The sequence below is a fragment of the Macrotis lagotis genome, chromosome 5, assembly GCF_037893015.1.
Source record: "Macrotis lagotis isolate mMagLag1 chromosome 5, bilby.v1.9.chrom.fasta, whole genome shotgun sequence".
Taxonomy (NCBI): domain Eukaryota; kingdom Metazoa; phylum Chordata; class Mammalia; order Peramelemorphia; family Peramelidae; genus Macrotis; species Macrotis lagotis.
The window spans coordinates 228504771-228520516 of record NC_133662.1 but is presented as its reverse complement, the minus strand read 5'-3'; the positions used below and the strand labels follow the sequence as shown (position 1 = coordinate 228520516).

General features: G+C 43.6%; 2 protein-coding genes across 7 annotated transcripts; both read right to left on the bottom strand.

Annotated features, from left to right (window-relative positions):
* Positions 1–1541: 1541 nt before the first annotated feature.
* Positions 1542–5507, bottom strand: CIART (circadian associated repressor of transcription). Of its 6 annotated transcripts, XM_074190361.1 has the most exons (7): positions 4925–4988; positions 4581–4665; positions 4008–4445; positions 3716–3791; positions 3288–3366; positions 3039–3153; positions 1542–2208 (listed from the first exon to the last, which is right to left on the bottom strand). In XM_074190361.1, the coding sequence occupies exons 3-7, from the start codon at positions 4368–4370 to the stop codon at positions 1675–1677; spliced, it is 1167 nt and encodes a 388-aa protein (XP_074046462.1). In that variant the 5' UTR covers positions 4371–4445; positions 4581–4665; positions 4925–4988; the 3' UTR covers positions 1542–1674. The 6 variants fall into 6 exon arrangements, with proteins under 6 accessions (XP_074046462.1, XP_074046460.1, XP_074046464.1 ...); XM_074190359.1 differs by lacking the exons at positions 4581–4665; positions 4925–4988 and adding an exon at positions 5060–5507; XM_074190363.1 differs by lacking the exons at positions 4581–4665; positions 4925–4988 and adding an exon at positions 5060–5504 and having other exon boundaries at positions 4008–4103.
* Positions 5508–6687: 1180 nt separating this feature from the next.
* C5H1orf54 (chromosome 5 C1orf54 homolog) lies at positions 6688–15154 on the bottom strand. Its single transcript, XM_074188708.1, has 7 exons — positions 15050–15154; positions 13148–13231; positions 12198–12256; positions 11651–11746; positions 8259–8366; positions 7699–7800; positions 6688–6889 (listed from the first exon to the last, which is right to left on the bottom strand). The coding sequence occupies exons 1-6, from the start codon at positions 15093–15095 to the stop codon at positions 7702–7704; spliced, it is 492 nt and encodes a 163-aa protein (XP_074044809.1). The 5' UTR covers positions 15096–15154; the 3' UTR covers positions 6688–6889; positions 7699–7701.
* Between the last annotated feature and the right edge of the window lie 592 nt (positions 15155–15746).

The following is a 15746-nucleotide window of genomic DNA, read 5'->3' as shown; positions in this document are numbered from 1 at the left end:
AATCCAGCTTCAGACACCTACTAATTACCTAGCTGTGTGACCTTGGGCAAGTCACTTAACCCCATACTGTCTTGAAAAAAAATATCTCCAAGGTCCTTTTCAACTCAAGATATGAGGTCACTGCCTGCCTGAAGGGGTAGAGGGACATGGGCAACATTCTTCCTGCCTTCCTAGAAAGGTAATCCCTGAGCCCTTTTGCTCAATGAAAGACTAAAAATCCAAGAAAGTCACTGAGGATAGACCAATGTACCTCAAGGTTGAAGGAATAGGAAAAAAGCCACCATTCTCAGAGAGGATGAAGCACACTTATTCTGCCATTGATTTTCAGTTAAATAGTTCTCAAAGTCATCAACAAAGAGAGGGAAGACAAGGAAAGAAGGAAATGAAAGATTTGTGTGCTTTTCTTACTCTAGACTTGAAGAATTACTATGAGAAATGTTCACACAGGGCAACAACCTCCAACAGAAGGTCCAACCTTTTTTTTTTTGCAAGGCAAAGGAGTTAAGTAGCTTGCCTAAGGCTACATAGCTAGGTAATTATTAAGTTTCTGAGGCCAGATTTGAACTGGGGCACTCCTGACCCAAGGCCGATGCTCCATCTACTGTGCCACCTAGCTGCCCCAAGGTCCAACCTTTTACAAAAACTCAGGATGAACAAAGTAGATGTTTAATTGTACATAACTACAATTCAGCTTTTAAGCGTTTGAGAAACATAACTAGATGGCTCAGTGGGTAGAGTACTGGACCTGGAATCAGAAGACCTGAGTTCAAATCAAGCCTCAGACATTCACCAATAGTGTCATCCTAGGCAAGTCATTTAACCTCTGATTGCCTTAATCCTTCCTAGAAAAGGAAATGGCAAACCACTCCAGTTTCTTTGCCAAGAAAACCCCATGGACAACACAGGTGTATGCTAGGATCCATAGGGACACAGAAAAGCTGGACGTGACTGAACAAAATAATAGGGAGCCTTTCCTTTTTTTCACATCTAGCAGTTAAAGCTCATGCCTGAGGGAACCTCAGCTCTGACAATTCAAGATTGTTCTTCCCTCTTAGGGAACTGACAGTCAGTTATGGATGCTGTAAGTTCTTATATCCTTACCTTGGCATTAATTATATGAGATTTGCCTCTCCAGTATATACACCCCAAAGCATCAACAGCCTACTGTAAATGGACAGCCCACAGTAGAAGCTGCTGTTGATCTGGGTCAGAGGAGGATAATAAAAATGAGGATTGTAGTCCTAGAATTAATTAAAAACTAATCAAACTGTGAAACACACAATTGAACTGAGAATTGTTCCAAGAAGATGCCACTGAAGGGAGTAGTAATACAGAGAGAAGAACCTCAACCTAAACAACCTTTTCTGCTTCTACTTTCCAGTTAAGTATAAAAGATTCGTTGGTGGTGGGTGTCTGTGTGTGTGTGTGTGTGTGTGTGCGCACGCGCGCGGGCGCACGTAGTGTGTGGGCAGTAAGGCACCTTTGCACAGGGTAGCAAAGAATGGTACAAGGGTGTTCTGCCTCCTCAAAGCAACAAACAATTCAGGTGTAAAATTACTTTAATCAGAGAGGGTTTCTATCTCCTCAGCACAAACATATACACTTCAAAAAAATAAAAAAACACACACATAAAAGAGAGGCTAGTCCTACAGTTGAGATGGGGAGAATGGAACATCAGCAGAAATGAAGGGTCTGTTTCTCATCCATTCTAGTTGTTGTCTCTCTGGCCACAGTGGGCAAACAGGGTGAAGATAAGGTATGGCTCCATTCTGAAATCACTGGGGTGGATGCTAGAGAAACCGGCAAACTGTAGCAGCGAGGCCCTTCTTTTGGGAGATTCTTAGGACCACCACAGACAACAGGAGACGCTGTAGCATCAGGGACAGGAGTGGTGGGTGCTGAATGTGCAAAAGATTGTGCTCCATGCTGAAGGAAGAGGATAACCCCAAACCTGGCCCTGGGACCCAAAAGACCAGGACTGAAGGTAGCTGAGCCAAGGGAGCTAAGAGGTGGATTGCAAATGGGGGATGTGTGGATCCATGTCAAGTTCATGGCTGGCCAATCTGGAAGAAGCTGGGACAATTCTTGTTCTTGAGAATGCAACTTCTCTTTTCCTTGATCCAGATGTCTTAGCTGACTCTGGTTTATCTCCTTTCTCCGGAGATCACCTGAAGGATCAGTTGGGTAGGTCTGGTGGCTGGCCAAAGGCTGTGAATCGGAAGGATTGAGGAGAGAGTATTAAGTGACCAAGTCATAAATTGCTCCTTTTTCAATGGAGATGGAAAGAGGCAAGAGGAGACCCTGAAGCCAAGTTCCTAACCCTCTCAAGGGCAACCCAGGTTCCTTGACTCCCCCTGCCAAATGAAACCCTTTACCCTGCATTCTGTAAGCACTTTTCCAGTTCTTAATGTATAAAAAGATGCATCTTGCCCATATGATATTTTGAGAAATTGTAGGATCATATGGATTCTACATTTAGATATGGAAGGAACTTCAGGTGACACCTAGTCCAAATCCCTCATTTTACAAATGAGAGACCCCAAAAAGGTTATGATGACTTGTTCAAGGTCATATAGTATGATAAACTACAGTTCTTCAATCTAAGACTTATTTTGAAGTATTTTATGGAATCATACCATTTAAAGAAATTCAGAGGTAAATTTACTTATCTTAATAATTTAAAAACAAAACAAAACCCTGAACAGTTCAAAATCCAAATTAGATTGGTGGGGGAAAAAGTATCTTATCTTTTTGCCTAGAGTCCTGACTAGGGAAAAGACCCTTTCTAGCTACTATCTACTCAAGGACAAGATCAGCAGTTATAATTGGAAGCAGAAGATTAGACATCCAAAAACTTTCCAGTGTTAAATATAAATCAATCCATAAACTGGCGGGGGGGGGGGGGGAGACAAGGAAGCAGGTCTCTTTCTGGAGCTACTTGCACATCAGTAAGGAAGGGTCCAGATATAAAAAGGAAGACAGGATCCCACTCTACATAAACATCCTCCCACCCTATCCTATAGCTTTTAAGTTCTCACCTTGGATAGAAGCCTGGTCTTCCTATCCTCTGGAGGTGAACTCTGGGAGGCTATGTGAGGAAACCAATTCTTTAACATACCCTCTACTTGTAGTAAGGTCCCTAGATATCGCTCACTGCAAAGGCAGAAAGGAAAAAAAAATTTAAAGAGAGCAGTTAAGAGATTTCAGAAATAGAAAGAAAAGAAAACAAGATTAGGGAGACATCACACTTTTATTTGGGTCAGAGAAAAAAAAGCAGGACAACTTACCCCATCTCAGGCTTCTGTAGGACACCTACAATGCGCTGAATCCTGTCCATTGCCACACTCTGTTGAAAACTGCTTAATCCTAAATGTAAATGAGAGATAGAATGAGATACCAAGGCCTGAAGACTCCAGGCTAGAGAAGATACAGGAAGAGAATAAATATCTGGCTTCTTGAAAGAAAATAAAGAATGGGAAAAGGGGCCCTTCTATTCCATAACAAAGCCTATAGAGGATTAAGAAAGTCAGGCTTCCAGGTCTTTAGTGAAGTAACAGTACTTAATTTAGGATGGGGTAGGGTTCCTTTCCGGTATGGCAGCTATTCCAGAGACAAAAAGGAAGGAGCCACACTAGCCTAATTCCCTTCTGGCAAAGATACGATACAGCCTGAATGAGTAACATAGCGGAACAGATGGACAAGGATAGATAATCACCTCTTTCATAGCGGCCCATTTTCAGCCCATTCAACAGGTCTGTGAGGGGGCGAATGAATCCTTGAAGCTCTTTACACTAGAGAGAAAAAGATCCAGAGACTGAGCAGACTCCAAGTTACCCTGCCACAATATATTTTAAAAAAAAGCCAAGAGCTATGTATGACCTAAGAGGGTCAGTTATACAACCCTGTAAGAATCACTAAACCCATTTCAGAACATGTACAAAATAACAGGTCTCCAGTCTTCCCAGTTCTTCCCCTCCACCTTTTTCTTTTTTTTTTTTTTTTTTTACCTTTTGAGCAAAGAGCCGATCTCCTTCTGTGCAAGAGGTCCGAACGTTGGGACAGGTCTCCTCATTGTCTCTTGATCTCTTCATTCCTGAACCAGCCTTGGGAAAAGCCAAGCCAGGTTCTTCTAGGCAGGATGCAGCTTGGGGACCACTGGCACTCAGGGGGCGTCGGGAATGTCTAAGAGGGCCCAGCCGCCGGCTTTCCCTCCTCCAACCAACCCCTGACCTGGGCCGATGAGCCCCCTTGTACTCCCCCTCGCTATCGGAGGGAAAGCCGAAGTCACTGAGGGCACTGTCTGCCCCGGAGGGGGAGGAGGAAGATGAGAGGGAGGAAGAGCAGAAGGAAATGCTAGATGGAGACTCCATGCTTCCAGGAAAGCTGGGAATGGCCCTCGGGGTTGAATCAGGCGCAGATGAGCCGCAGTGATTCTGAACCTACAGCTAAAGAACAAAGCAAGAGCCTGAGTCTCGGGGCTGGAGAGCTGACGGGGCGGACACGCGAGGGAAGAAATGGAAGTCGATACGCCCCCCCCCCCAAAACCCTCAAGATTATCCTTGAAGCAACAGCAAAGTCACCCTGTCATCCGTGCTAGAAGGGCCGGGAGTGACTCAAAAGCTCCCCCGGAGCAGCCGCCTCCAGGATGATGGAGGCTCCTCTGTCCTTTTCCCCCCGAAGTCGAAAGGCGGATTTCTGATCAGCTCCAGCGCCTCATCTGTCCTCCCACTCGCATCCCCTCTCCCGGGGCTGCCAGCCCGAGTCTTCCCGGGTCTGGGGCGAGCTTGCACCAGGCTCTCCGGCCGGGGGCTCCCGCGCGTCCCGCTCGCGACACGCCTCCCCACCCAGGGTCGCGGTCCGGCTCACCGCCTCCTCCCCGAGCCCACCCCTGGCCGGCTGGCGCCGCGGGCCGCCAAGTACTCACCAGCGCCTGCAGCTCCGGCCGAGACTCTCCCCGGAGCACCTGGGCTACTCTTCCCTCCTCCGCCTCTCCCAGGCAGGGCCCGCCCCTACCCCCCACCGGACACGTGCGGGGCCGCACGTGCCTTCCCCTGCGCACCCGATTGCTGGCCTCCTATTGGCTGGAGAGCCGGGCACACGTGACCTCTGTTCTCCGGCCCATGACGACATCCCCCGTTCATTGGCTGAACTCACAGAGGCTTGGCCAATGCAGGGGCGACCGGGCGCCGATTGGCCAGCAGAGACTAACAGCGCGCTCCGCCCCTACATGCGGCTTAGAGAGAGGACCCAGTGGCCGCCCCGGGAGGGGGAATAGGAAAGACCGAAAAGGAGGGCGGAGAGGAGGCGGGCGGCCCCGCCCGGGCGAGGAGGGGAGAGGCCCCGCCCGGGGGTCTGGAGTGTGGGGGCCGAAAGAGCAGGCCCGGCCGGGCGCGCCCCGGGCGCCGCGAGTGGGCGAGGGAGGGGGCTCCGCCGAGGTGCGGCTCCCGGAGTTCCAAGCTCCACCCCCGGAATTGTTCCCGCCCCCCGCCCCGCCGCGCGCTCCTCAGACGCGCACGTGGAGTCGAAGCCGCCCGGGCTTGGCAACGTGTGGCGCGGCGGCCGCGTGGGCCCCGGTGCCTGGGCGGGTCCGGCCGACTCGCAGGTCCGGGACTCGTGACTCCCGCGGCCGCCGCCCCGCCCCCACCCCCAGCCGAGCGGGGCGTCTGGGCGGGGACGAGCGGCGGGAACACGGCGTTCCCTCGCGGGCCGGCCGGAGGCAGCGGTGGCGGCTCCTTACGTAACCGGGAGCCCGAGCCACGTTCCGGAGCCTGCTGCCTCGCCTGCCCCGCCTCGGACCCCCCCCCCCTGCGCCCGCCGCGCCCCGGGGTCCTGGGGACGGAGAGGCGGGGATCCCCCCGTGCACCCCCGCCCCGGACCTCCCCGGAGGCGCCGGGCCCCGAGGCCTGCCGCAGCCATTAGGGAAGCACGGGTCCCCCCCCCCCCCCCGGCGAACTCCAGGAGATCAAGAGAAATCTCGGCCAGGCTGGGCGGGGGCCGGACTCCTGGCTTTTCCGTCCCCAAAGCCTCCTGGGCCGCTGGGCACTGCGGGGACCAGGCATTGCTCGGCCTTGGAAAGCCGCCCCCGCCCCTGCTCCGCACAGCAGCAGATGAAACAAAGTAGCCCGATGGGAAACAAAGTAGCCCGATGGGAAACAAAGTAGCCCGATGGGAAACAAAGAGAGGGCGAAAGCCAGGGTCTGCGGCCGAGCGGTAGCCAGTCTCCACTTCGAAGCAAACGTGTGTCCCCGGTTCATGTGAGGATAGTGAGCCGGGCGGGAGGCCGCGTCTGGTGCTGCTGCTGCTGCTGCTGCTGCTGGGGGGGAGCCAACACCTCGTAGCCCCGTGTTCTTGTTAAGCAGATGCTGAAAACCAGCTTCCAGAGCTGCCCAGTTAAAGTTCTCTCAGTGCCCCTCCCAGTTTCAGGGCCTGCGCAAAGCACTTTGGTGGTCTGCCCTGGCTAGGGCTGAATATGGGAAAGAACGCGGATTGTAAGGGAAAGACATCACACCTTGTTTTCAATTCCAAAGAGAGGGCACTCAGAATATCATAACTGGGGCGGCTTCGTGGTGCAGTGGATCGAGCACCGGCCCTGGAGTCAGGAGGACCTGAGTTGAAATGTGACCTTAAACATTTAATAATTGCCTAGCTGTGTGGCCTTGGGCAAGTCACTTAACCGCATGGCCTTGCAAAATATACATATATAAAGAAAATCATAGCTCACCTTCCTACCCATCCCAATACCCACCCCAGTGGCCGGAGAAGCCACATGATGACTCCCTGTGGAAGGATAACCAGATGATGTTTGTGGTTCAGTTATTCTTTATTTCCTCTTCCAGCTTCTGCACACACCCACTCCCTTTTCAAAGAAGCCATAGCAGCCCTCTCTCTCCTGCAAAGGAAAGAAGGATAAGTTCTAGAGCTGCAAGTTCTTAAGAGTCTGCGTAGTCTAATTCTTCATTTAACAGGTGAGAAAATTTGGGCCCAGAGTGTTTTAAGTGACTCGCTGGATGGTACACAAGCAATAAGGATCAAGGGAATAATTTGAAGCTTTGACCTTGGAACGGGATTAAGGACTCAAGCACCCTTTCCCCACTCTAGGATACATATCTGAAATATAATTTTACTTTTTCCCCTCCTTGATAGAATTTCTTCTGTAAGAGATCCATAGAGAAAATGTCTTGCCATTCTCATTTCCATGACTTCCTTCTTAGCAAGAATTCTTTTTTTCCAAGTTAACTCTCCTCAGATTCTCTTTTACTACTGAACTTTACCCTTTAACTCTCCAACTCAATTGGAGCCTCACCCATTTCCTATTTGCACCTGCCCTACCTGGGGTAGAAATTGGCTCATTTTCCAAACTGGCAAAAAGTAGTCACAAGATTATTTTGTCTTAATTTCCTGCATCTGATCAGGATGTCCTAAAATCATCTCAACCAGTTTAAGTTTCATTTCGTGCCACTCTCCCAGCACTATCCCACAATGTCCTTGAAACAAGAAATTTTTTCCTTTTTAAAAATACGGTCTCTCCTTGTTAACTCATTCCTCCCATTCATCCCTTCTCCTCCAGGGCCTCAGTCCTTAACACATACTCCCATCCCTTCCCTAAAAACGTTATGCTGAGAACATTGGAAGAGCTATTTTAACCTACCCTGTTTTCTCCCAAGCAGGTGGTTGAACATAATTATCTTGACCTCTCACCTTCTAAAATAGCAATATCCACCTCAGCAGAACCCAGGGCAGAAGGAGGAGTGGGAGGTGATGCTGCAGGGCAGGGACAGCCACATCCATAACTGAAGGTTCCTAAACACAGATATATTAATCCTTCCATATTCTTCCCTATCCGACTACTGGTAGAAGCCTGGGGGCTTGGAGGCTCACTTCCCCTGGGAGAAAAGTTTCACCTCAACATTCTCATTCTCTATATTCACTCTCTCCTTTCTCTTTGACACAGAGGAAGATGTATCATATACACCCTCTAAAGTGAGTTTCTCTGCATAATAGGCCTTAGCACCCAAATCTGATTTCCACTTCTTTATTCTTTTTCTACTTCTTCCTCGGTGTCCCAAAATCTGACTTCCAACATCACTGCACTCTTGAAATCACTATTTCTGATCACCAACTCCTTCCAATTAAATTCAATGACCTTTTCTTTGTTTTTAAACCACTCAGTCTTTCTATAGCATCTGAGAACACATTTTCTGCTTAAAATTCTGCCCTCAGCTATTCTTCTGTGATGCATCATTTCTTATTACTCCTACCTCTGTGGTAAATCTTTCTCTGTCTCCAGTGCCATCTTCTTTTCCTTCTTGGTCCCAGTCCTTCTTTGTGTTTAATCTCTCCTTTGGAGTAGTGGATAGAGTAGTAGCCTGAGACATGGAAGATTTACATTAATTCTTATTCCACCATTTAAACTCTACATGAGAGTTAAGCCATTCTCTAAACCTTTCTAAACACCTAAAGGATATTTCCTTATCCTTAAAAAATGGAAATCATAATCATTAAACAAATTTGGAAAGAGGTTCAAATGACATAATACATGGGAAATATTATATAAAAATGAATTATTATTATTGGCAAGCTCATTTCATGTCTTTAACTATCACTTCATGCTTATGACTTGGAGCTCTATAGCTATACTATGACCTTTGTGCCCAATGTTCTTAGGACATTTCCACTTAAATATTACTTTGTCATCACTTGCTATTCATCTTTTTTTTTTTTAGGATTTTTGCAAGGCAAATGGGGTTAAGTGGCTTGCCCAAAGCCACACAGCTAGGTAATTATTAAGTGTCTGAGACCGGATTTGAACCCAGGTACACCTGACTCCACTGCACCACCTAGTTGCCCCCACTGTCTATTTATCTTGCCCAAAATCAAACTCATCACCCCCCTTTCTAAACTAATGCTATTCCCAGTTCCAGATTCCCCAATTTTCTCTATTCAAAATCCTCAGCACCAATTACAGTAATTCTCCTAATCACTCCAGATCAAAATGTGCAGGTCATCTTCAGCTCTCCTTTTACCTCATTCCATCTCTAAGGCCTGTCTTTTTCTTTTGAACCTTCATTTGCATTTATCCATTCTCCATTCCAACTGCTACCACATTGATCCAGACTTTATCAGTTCAGTCAGTCAATAAACATGTATTAAGCTTTGTTCAAGGAGCTCGCTAAACTCATGGAATACAAAGAAAGGCAAGAACATCCTGCCTTTGAGGAGTCTACAATCTAATGGGGGAAACAACATGCAAACCACTATGTACAAAAAAAGCTATCTATAGGATAAATAGGAAATGATCAACAGAGGGAAGGTACTAGATTGAGAGAGATTGGGCTGGGGGGAGCCAGGTGGTACAGTGGATAGAGCACCAGCCCTGGAATCAGGGATACCTGATTTCAAATTCAGCCTCAGATACTTGAGATTTAGTAGGTATGTGACCTTGGGCAAGTTATTTAACTTTGCTTTGCAAAAAAAAGAACAAAACAAAAAGATTGGGAAAGGTTTCCTAAAAAAGGTAAGATTTTATCTAGGACTTGAAGGAAGCAAGGAGGTAGAGATAGGAGGAAAAGTATTAGAAATACCAATGAAAAGACATGGAGTCCAGAGATGGAGTTACTTGTTTTAAGGATAGCAAGTATCACTATATTGAAAAGTATGTGGTAGGGTCTGGAAAGATGGGAGGGGTCTGAAGAGGAACTGGATTATGAAGAGTTTTGTATACCAACAGGGGATTTTAAAGTTGGTCCTAGAGATTATGCGAAGTTACTGGAGTTTATTGAGTAAGGAAGTGACATGATTGGACCTGTACTTTAGGAAAATCACTGATCACTGAGTGGAGGAAGGACTGAAGTGATGACTTACAGCATGAGTCATGAGGAGATGAGGGCCTATGTCTCAAAGTAAAAGTGTTGAAGGAGAAAAGGGGGTTAAGGAAGGTTATGTAGGTAAAATTGACAGACCCTGGCAAAAGATGGTACATTGGGGATAAGAGAGGGAGAAATAGAGAGTGACAAGTGGGTATCAGTCTTGGAGATTAGAAGAATGGGGAAGTTTTGAAAGAGGGAAGTTGATAGGTTAAGAGGGGTGAAACTAATGGAGAAGTTTTGAAGGGGGAAGCGTTTGTAGGAAACGATTTTAGTTTTGAACATCTTGAATTTAAGATATCTGTTGTTTGTTGTTCAGGTGTTTCAGTTGTGTCCAAGTCTTTGTGATCCTATTTTATGGTGGGGTTTTTTTGGCAGAGATACTGGGGTGGTTTACCATTTCCTTTTTCCAGTTCATTTTACAGATATGGAACTGAATCTACAGGGAATTATACTTGTTGGATCAATTGGTATAATTGAAACTGATGACATTTAAGGTTTCCTCTAGCTCTAGTTACTATAGTCCTTTGATGATTAAGACCTTAAATAATTCATCTCTACTTTACCTATTCCATGTTATATCCCATCATGTCCCTTCATTTTAAGACATATACTCTGCTCTCTGAATCCCTAATATCCAGCACTCATTTTCAAATCTTCATCCTTGCTATTTTCTACCCTTGGAATATCTTTTTCTCTATTCTCCATTTATTAAAATCCTTCCTTTTTTAATAACCCCATTAAAAGCTCTAGCCAATTATGAGCCTCCTCCTACTCTTGATACTTAGTGTCTGTATCATGCATCCTGAAAGTTGAATGTGTTAATTTGGCATCTAATTATATCCATTCCCTTATTCTTCTCAATTGATTCAAGTGTGCAACTTTGCCTCTCCAACAAGATTGCAAATTTTTTAATGTACACTCTCAATAGGGTATAGAAATCTATTTTATCCTAGAGGAAAAAGGAGAGGAAAGAGATGGGAGAAGGGGGACAGGGGAAGGGGAGGAGGAGTGTAGGTGATAGAAGAGAGGGAAAGTCATGGGAGAGGGTAGTCAGATATGACACACTTCTGAGGAGGGACAAGGAGAGAGAGAATAAAGGAAGTGGGGAGGAATAGAATGGAGGGAAATATACTTAACAATAGCAACTGAAGCTCTTCCCTGATAGACTTCTGATAAAGAATGCAATCCATCCCAGAGACAGAGCCAATCTGAACACAGACTAAAGTATACTTTTTTTCTCTCACTTTATTTCTTTTGAAGTTTCTCTGTCTTTTGGGAGGAGGGGGATTTATATTTACTTTCACAACAAGATTATTGTCATAATTTGAAAGTAAATAAATCATGAAAAAAGATTACAAATTTCTAAAGTGGAAAAAATATCAAATAGTCTATTTTAGCTCTACCACACCTCATAGAGTATTCAGAAGTCACTAAACACTCCTTAAATACTAATTAAATTGAAATGAAAGTGTTAATTACTTACTCATTACCACTAAACATTGACATTAAATCTGAAAGAAAAGGTCTGTTAGCTAGGTGAAGATTAGTGTCACCAAGGTACTAATGACTTGACAGAAAGGGAAGGGAACTGGCTTTTATTAAGTACATGTTACATGATAAGAACTTTACAAATATCTCATTTGATCAGAGGACTTGGTTCCCTCAGAAGCCCAAGCTTGACCTGCAAGCCTTCCTCTGTCTTCTTGTTCAAAACCCAGGCAGCCTGTAATCTATCCAAGAGAGGTAAATACTTCAATGAGGTCCACATCTCTATCCTTACTCACTTTTTCTGTTGTCTTCTGTAGGTCATTGTCTGGAAGTTCTTTCTCAGGGTTAACTTTTCTGTCTCCTGATTCAGTTATAGTTTCTTTCTCAATATTCTGTCATCAGTATGATTGGAAAACAGGGTTAAATACTCCACTCAACCCCTCTAACCCACTCATACAACCTCTTCAAAGATTCTTTTAGTATTCCCCCCAAGACTTAGGTTCAAAACCACTTTTTCACCAAGCCCTCAATGAAATATAAAATTGCTTATCCTCTCCGATTAACAAATGCTCTGAATTCCCTAGATCCTTTGGATAAGAGACTAACCATTTCTTATAGTGTTTGTTAGCAATCTAATTGAATTCTGGCTTCCTCTTCACTCTTATTCCCCATAGGTTCACTATTCCTTTTTGGCTGACTGCCCAGTTTCTCTTTATCCTGATTCATTCTAGACCTACCAACTACTTTTATTTTACACAATAAATAGTTATGTTTTGGGTTTTTTTAAACTGCATTCCATCCAAACCCTTCCATAGAAATTCTCCAGGTCAGTGGGTCACTCACCATTCTATCCTCTGCCTCAAATAGGGAATAATCAAGGGTAAAGTTGACTCCCAAGTCATCTGAAGAAGAGAAAAGATGGTCAATTAGTTATTGGTGCATACTATGGGGAAAAAAACCCCTCTCTAAGGGCTAGAAATTCATAGAGAGGAGAAAGAATCCCTTACTTCAAGGAGCTCACAATCTAATGAATGAGGAAGAGTAAAACATAGAACTCAGAAATCAGAGATAAAAGAGCAGAGATGGAAATTTCCCAAATGTTTTTGACCATGACCCAGATACATGGCCAATGTGAGACAGCATTGTATAGTTTGTATTCACTTTAATTTTAAAAGCTTGCAAATAAGCAAAAATATAGATATTCCATAATATCCCCCTTAAAACAATTGCATCTATATTTTAAAATTTTCCTCTAAGCTCTTAACCAACTTTTCCCTCAGCTCAGCCCTAACTACTTTCTCCCTCCCCCTTCAAATTGGGGTTCATCTGTATAGTAACTGACAAATGATCAAGTTTTCTACACCTTAAAACTGACAATGAAAAAAAGACACAAATATATGTGCATATACATATATGTGTAAATATATATAATCATAACTATTGTATGTTTTATGTAATATGTGTATATGTACACATAGATGTGCAGTAGATAATTACACATTTTTAAGAATGGGAGACATGTCACATCTCAAAAAGTTAATCATCTTAGACATAGGAGAATATTAAGCAATCGAACTAAATCAGATCCTGTTTCAGAGTTTGGAAATGAGAATGAAAAGTAAGGTGGGTTTAGTTATTGGTTTAGGTTTTCTCCAAAGAGAAAAAAGAGGTAGTGTTATTCTTGATCTTATTTGTTTACTGCCTAACTCCTTTCTGGCCTAGTTACTGCACTGAAAGCAATCAAAGCTCTAGTCCAGGTATGTCCCTCTGTAGTTTGAGGTTCCAATACTCACCATAATATGGAGTAACAGTGTAATAGACCACCTGATAATCTTCATAAATTTCTTCATATATCTGTTCTTCCTCATATTCTTGTCCTAAAATGGGAGAAAGTGACAAAATCATGAAATTTATCCACAATCAAAGTCATCAGGAAATAAAAGTCCATGAAGTTACCTTCTGCTGCCTTCCCTCTTATCAGCCCGTCCAAAGACAGTTATCCCTTCTCCAAGTTCTGCCCCCAATAAATTAAAAATTTTGGTTCCCCATCCCCTTTACTTCAAAAAGGACTCTTCAGAGTTCTTCTCCCAAGTTTCATATTCAGCATCTCTAGCTCAAACTTTCCCAGGTTTGAGATGGAAAGAAGGAGGTGGTCCTTATGATTCTCTTTCCCAGATACATGATATATTGGATAAAGTGCCTGGAGTCAGGAAGACCTGAATTCAAATGAATTCAAATCTGCCTTGGTGTGTGAATAGGAACAAGTCACTTAACCTTTCTCTGACTCAGTTTCCTTATCTGTAAAGCAAAATAATAATAATAGTACCTACCTCCCAAAGTTGTTTAGAGGATAAAATTATATTTGGAAAGCACTTTGAAAACCTTATATAAATATTATTTTTTATTTTTAGTATAATAATCCTAGAGCAGAAATATCAAGTTCTACATAGTCTCTCTAATTTACTAAGAAACTAGACGAAGAAATGGTCTGGGAGGGGACAAAGAATAAAAATAAAGACCATACAAAGAATCTTTGTCCATCCAATCTAACTTCTTATGAAATACTGACTACTCTGAAAACAAACACTTCTGGTAACTAAGAGTTTATAAATATGTGTATGTGTATGTGTGTGTACACACACACACATATATATATATATATATATATATATATAAATATATCTTTAAGATGTGTAAAAAATATTCTGCACATTTTCATCTGAGCCTCACAATCCTGTGGTAAAAGACATTTTTATCCCTATTGTATAAAGGAGGAAACTGAGGTTGAAAGAATGAGATAACTTTCCCATGTTTACAGAGCTAGTAAATATTAGAGGTAAAATTGAAATCCAAGTCTTCCTGACTCTTAAATCTAGCATTCTATTTACTCTGTCACACTTCCTTTGTAGAAATGGTGTTTATTTGAGGGCCATGGAGAACAACAGACAAGGAAATATTAGAGAATGGCTATTAGGAGACTTGGGCTAACTATCCATGTGGCCTAAACAAGTTAACACTTAACTTCATGGAACTCAGTTTCCTCAATTGTAAAATGAGGGAATTGAATTATATGATCTCTAAGATTTATTTTAGCTCTTCTATGATTTAGTCTGCAGATCCATGTCTTTTGCTATTCTTCCTAATCCCACATCCCGGCCAAGTAAATAACATAGGAATCTGGAGGAAGAGGAAAGGAAACATTGAGACACACCTGGCTGACTGGGGAACAAAGGAGGGAAGGAGACAGCTATTCTCTTAAAATGCCCCTGATGGCTGCAAGTCTATAAGTCAGAAGCCCTACATAGACAGGAGTCTTTCTCTTAAATGTCATCCTGGTTCTAGTTTTCCCAAACCTTAAAATGGAGTTTCCTCTTCCCATGAAGTTCTAGTTCTTTTCTTGCTCTGCCTTCCTTGAAAATAGAGAACACTGATTTTCTTTTTTTTTTCTGAACTCTCTCAAGGTTGTAATTTCTATCCTTCTCAGCCTATTCTTCCAAAGGTTGGATCTCCTACTTTCTCTATTTCCATGTCCTCCACCTAAATTCTGGGCCCAGAATACAGTTAGTGATGAGAACCAGAATTACTCTTCTTGTTTTATTCTTTTCCTCCACCCTTTATCCTCTTCTTATTTTTCATCTTCCTTCCCAACTTCCCAACTTGTTCCTTAACTAGGTTAGAGAAGAAAATGGTCTTACCCAAGATGAGCGGCACTGAAGCTATGACTACAAGGAGAACATCCATTCTGACTTCTGACTCAGAGCAGTGAAGTTTAAAAAAAAAAGGAAATTACATCTGTACTTCTCTTCCCCCTTCTAGTCCCCCCTCCCAAAGTCCCTTCAAGCAGGATGTAATCAAAACTGAAGCTACTTTTCCTTGTTATAGTCCCAACTCCTTGGTTTATCACAAACTAACTGAATGGCTCAAATAGAACTGTCCAAGCTGGGGGATGGGGTGGGGGGTGGGGGGTGGGGGTGAGGGAATAAAAGACTCCTGAATTTGAGTAGGTGTACATAGATTGATCCTAGAATGGGCTAATCCAGAGTTCTCTCTTCACATTCTACCCATTCCAAACTCCCAAATCAGCAATGATCCAAATTGGAGTAAATAACTCAAAGGTGTATAATTCTACTTTTAAAAAACATATTAACTATCAAGGGTCTATTTGTTAAGAAGCTTCATCAATCCTAGCCAAAACATACACATTACAAATATACCTCGAGATCCTCATTTAAAAAAAATACAAATTCAATAGTTGGAAAAATATTCTAAAAATACAAATTCACATTTCTGCACATAATAATTTTCACAACTATGAGAGATTTGGGGCAGGCAAATTTTAGTAATGTTATTGAGAACTCAAGAGGTTACCTCAGAATTCCTGTTGGTATTCCT

What these genes read in the sequence shown, in the direction of transcription:
- CIART (XM_074190359.1), bottom strand. Translation starts at nt 4,370, where the DNA reads ATGGAGTCTCCATCTAGCATTTCCTTCTGCTCTTCCTCCCTCTCATCT. An exon ending in AATGGGCCGCTATGAAAGAG is followed by an intron (nt 3,367 to 3,715) that starts GTGATTATCTAT and finishes ATTTACATTTAG; the next exon opens with GATTAAGCAGTTTTCAACAG. An exon ending in CTACAGAAGCCTGAGATGGG is followed by an intron (nt 3,154 to 3,287) that starts GTAAGTTGTCCT and finishes CTGCCTTTGCAG; the next exon opens with TGAGCGATATCTAGGGACCT.
- C5H1orf54 (XM_074188708.1), bottom strand. Translation starts at nt 15,095, where the DNA reads ATGGATGTTCTCCTTGTAGTCATAGCTTCAGTGCCGCTCATCTTGG. An exon ending in CACTGTTACTCCATATTATG is followed by an intron (nt 12,257 to 13,147) that starts GTGAGTATTGGA and finishes TCTCTTCTTCAG; the next exon opens with ATGACTTGGGAGTCAACTTT. An exon ending in GAGAAAGATTTACCACAGAG is followed by an intron (nt 7,801 to 8,258) that starts GTAGGAGTAATA and finishes ATCTGTGTTTAG; the next exon opens with GAACCTTCAGTTATGGATGT.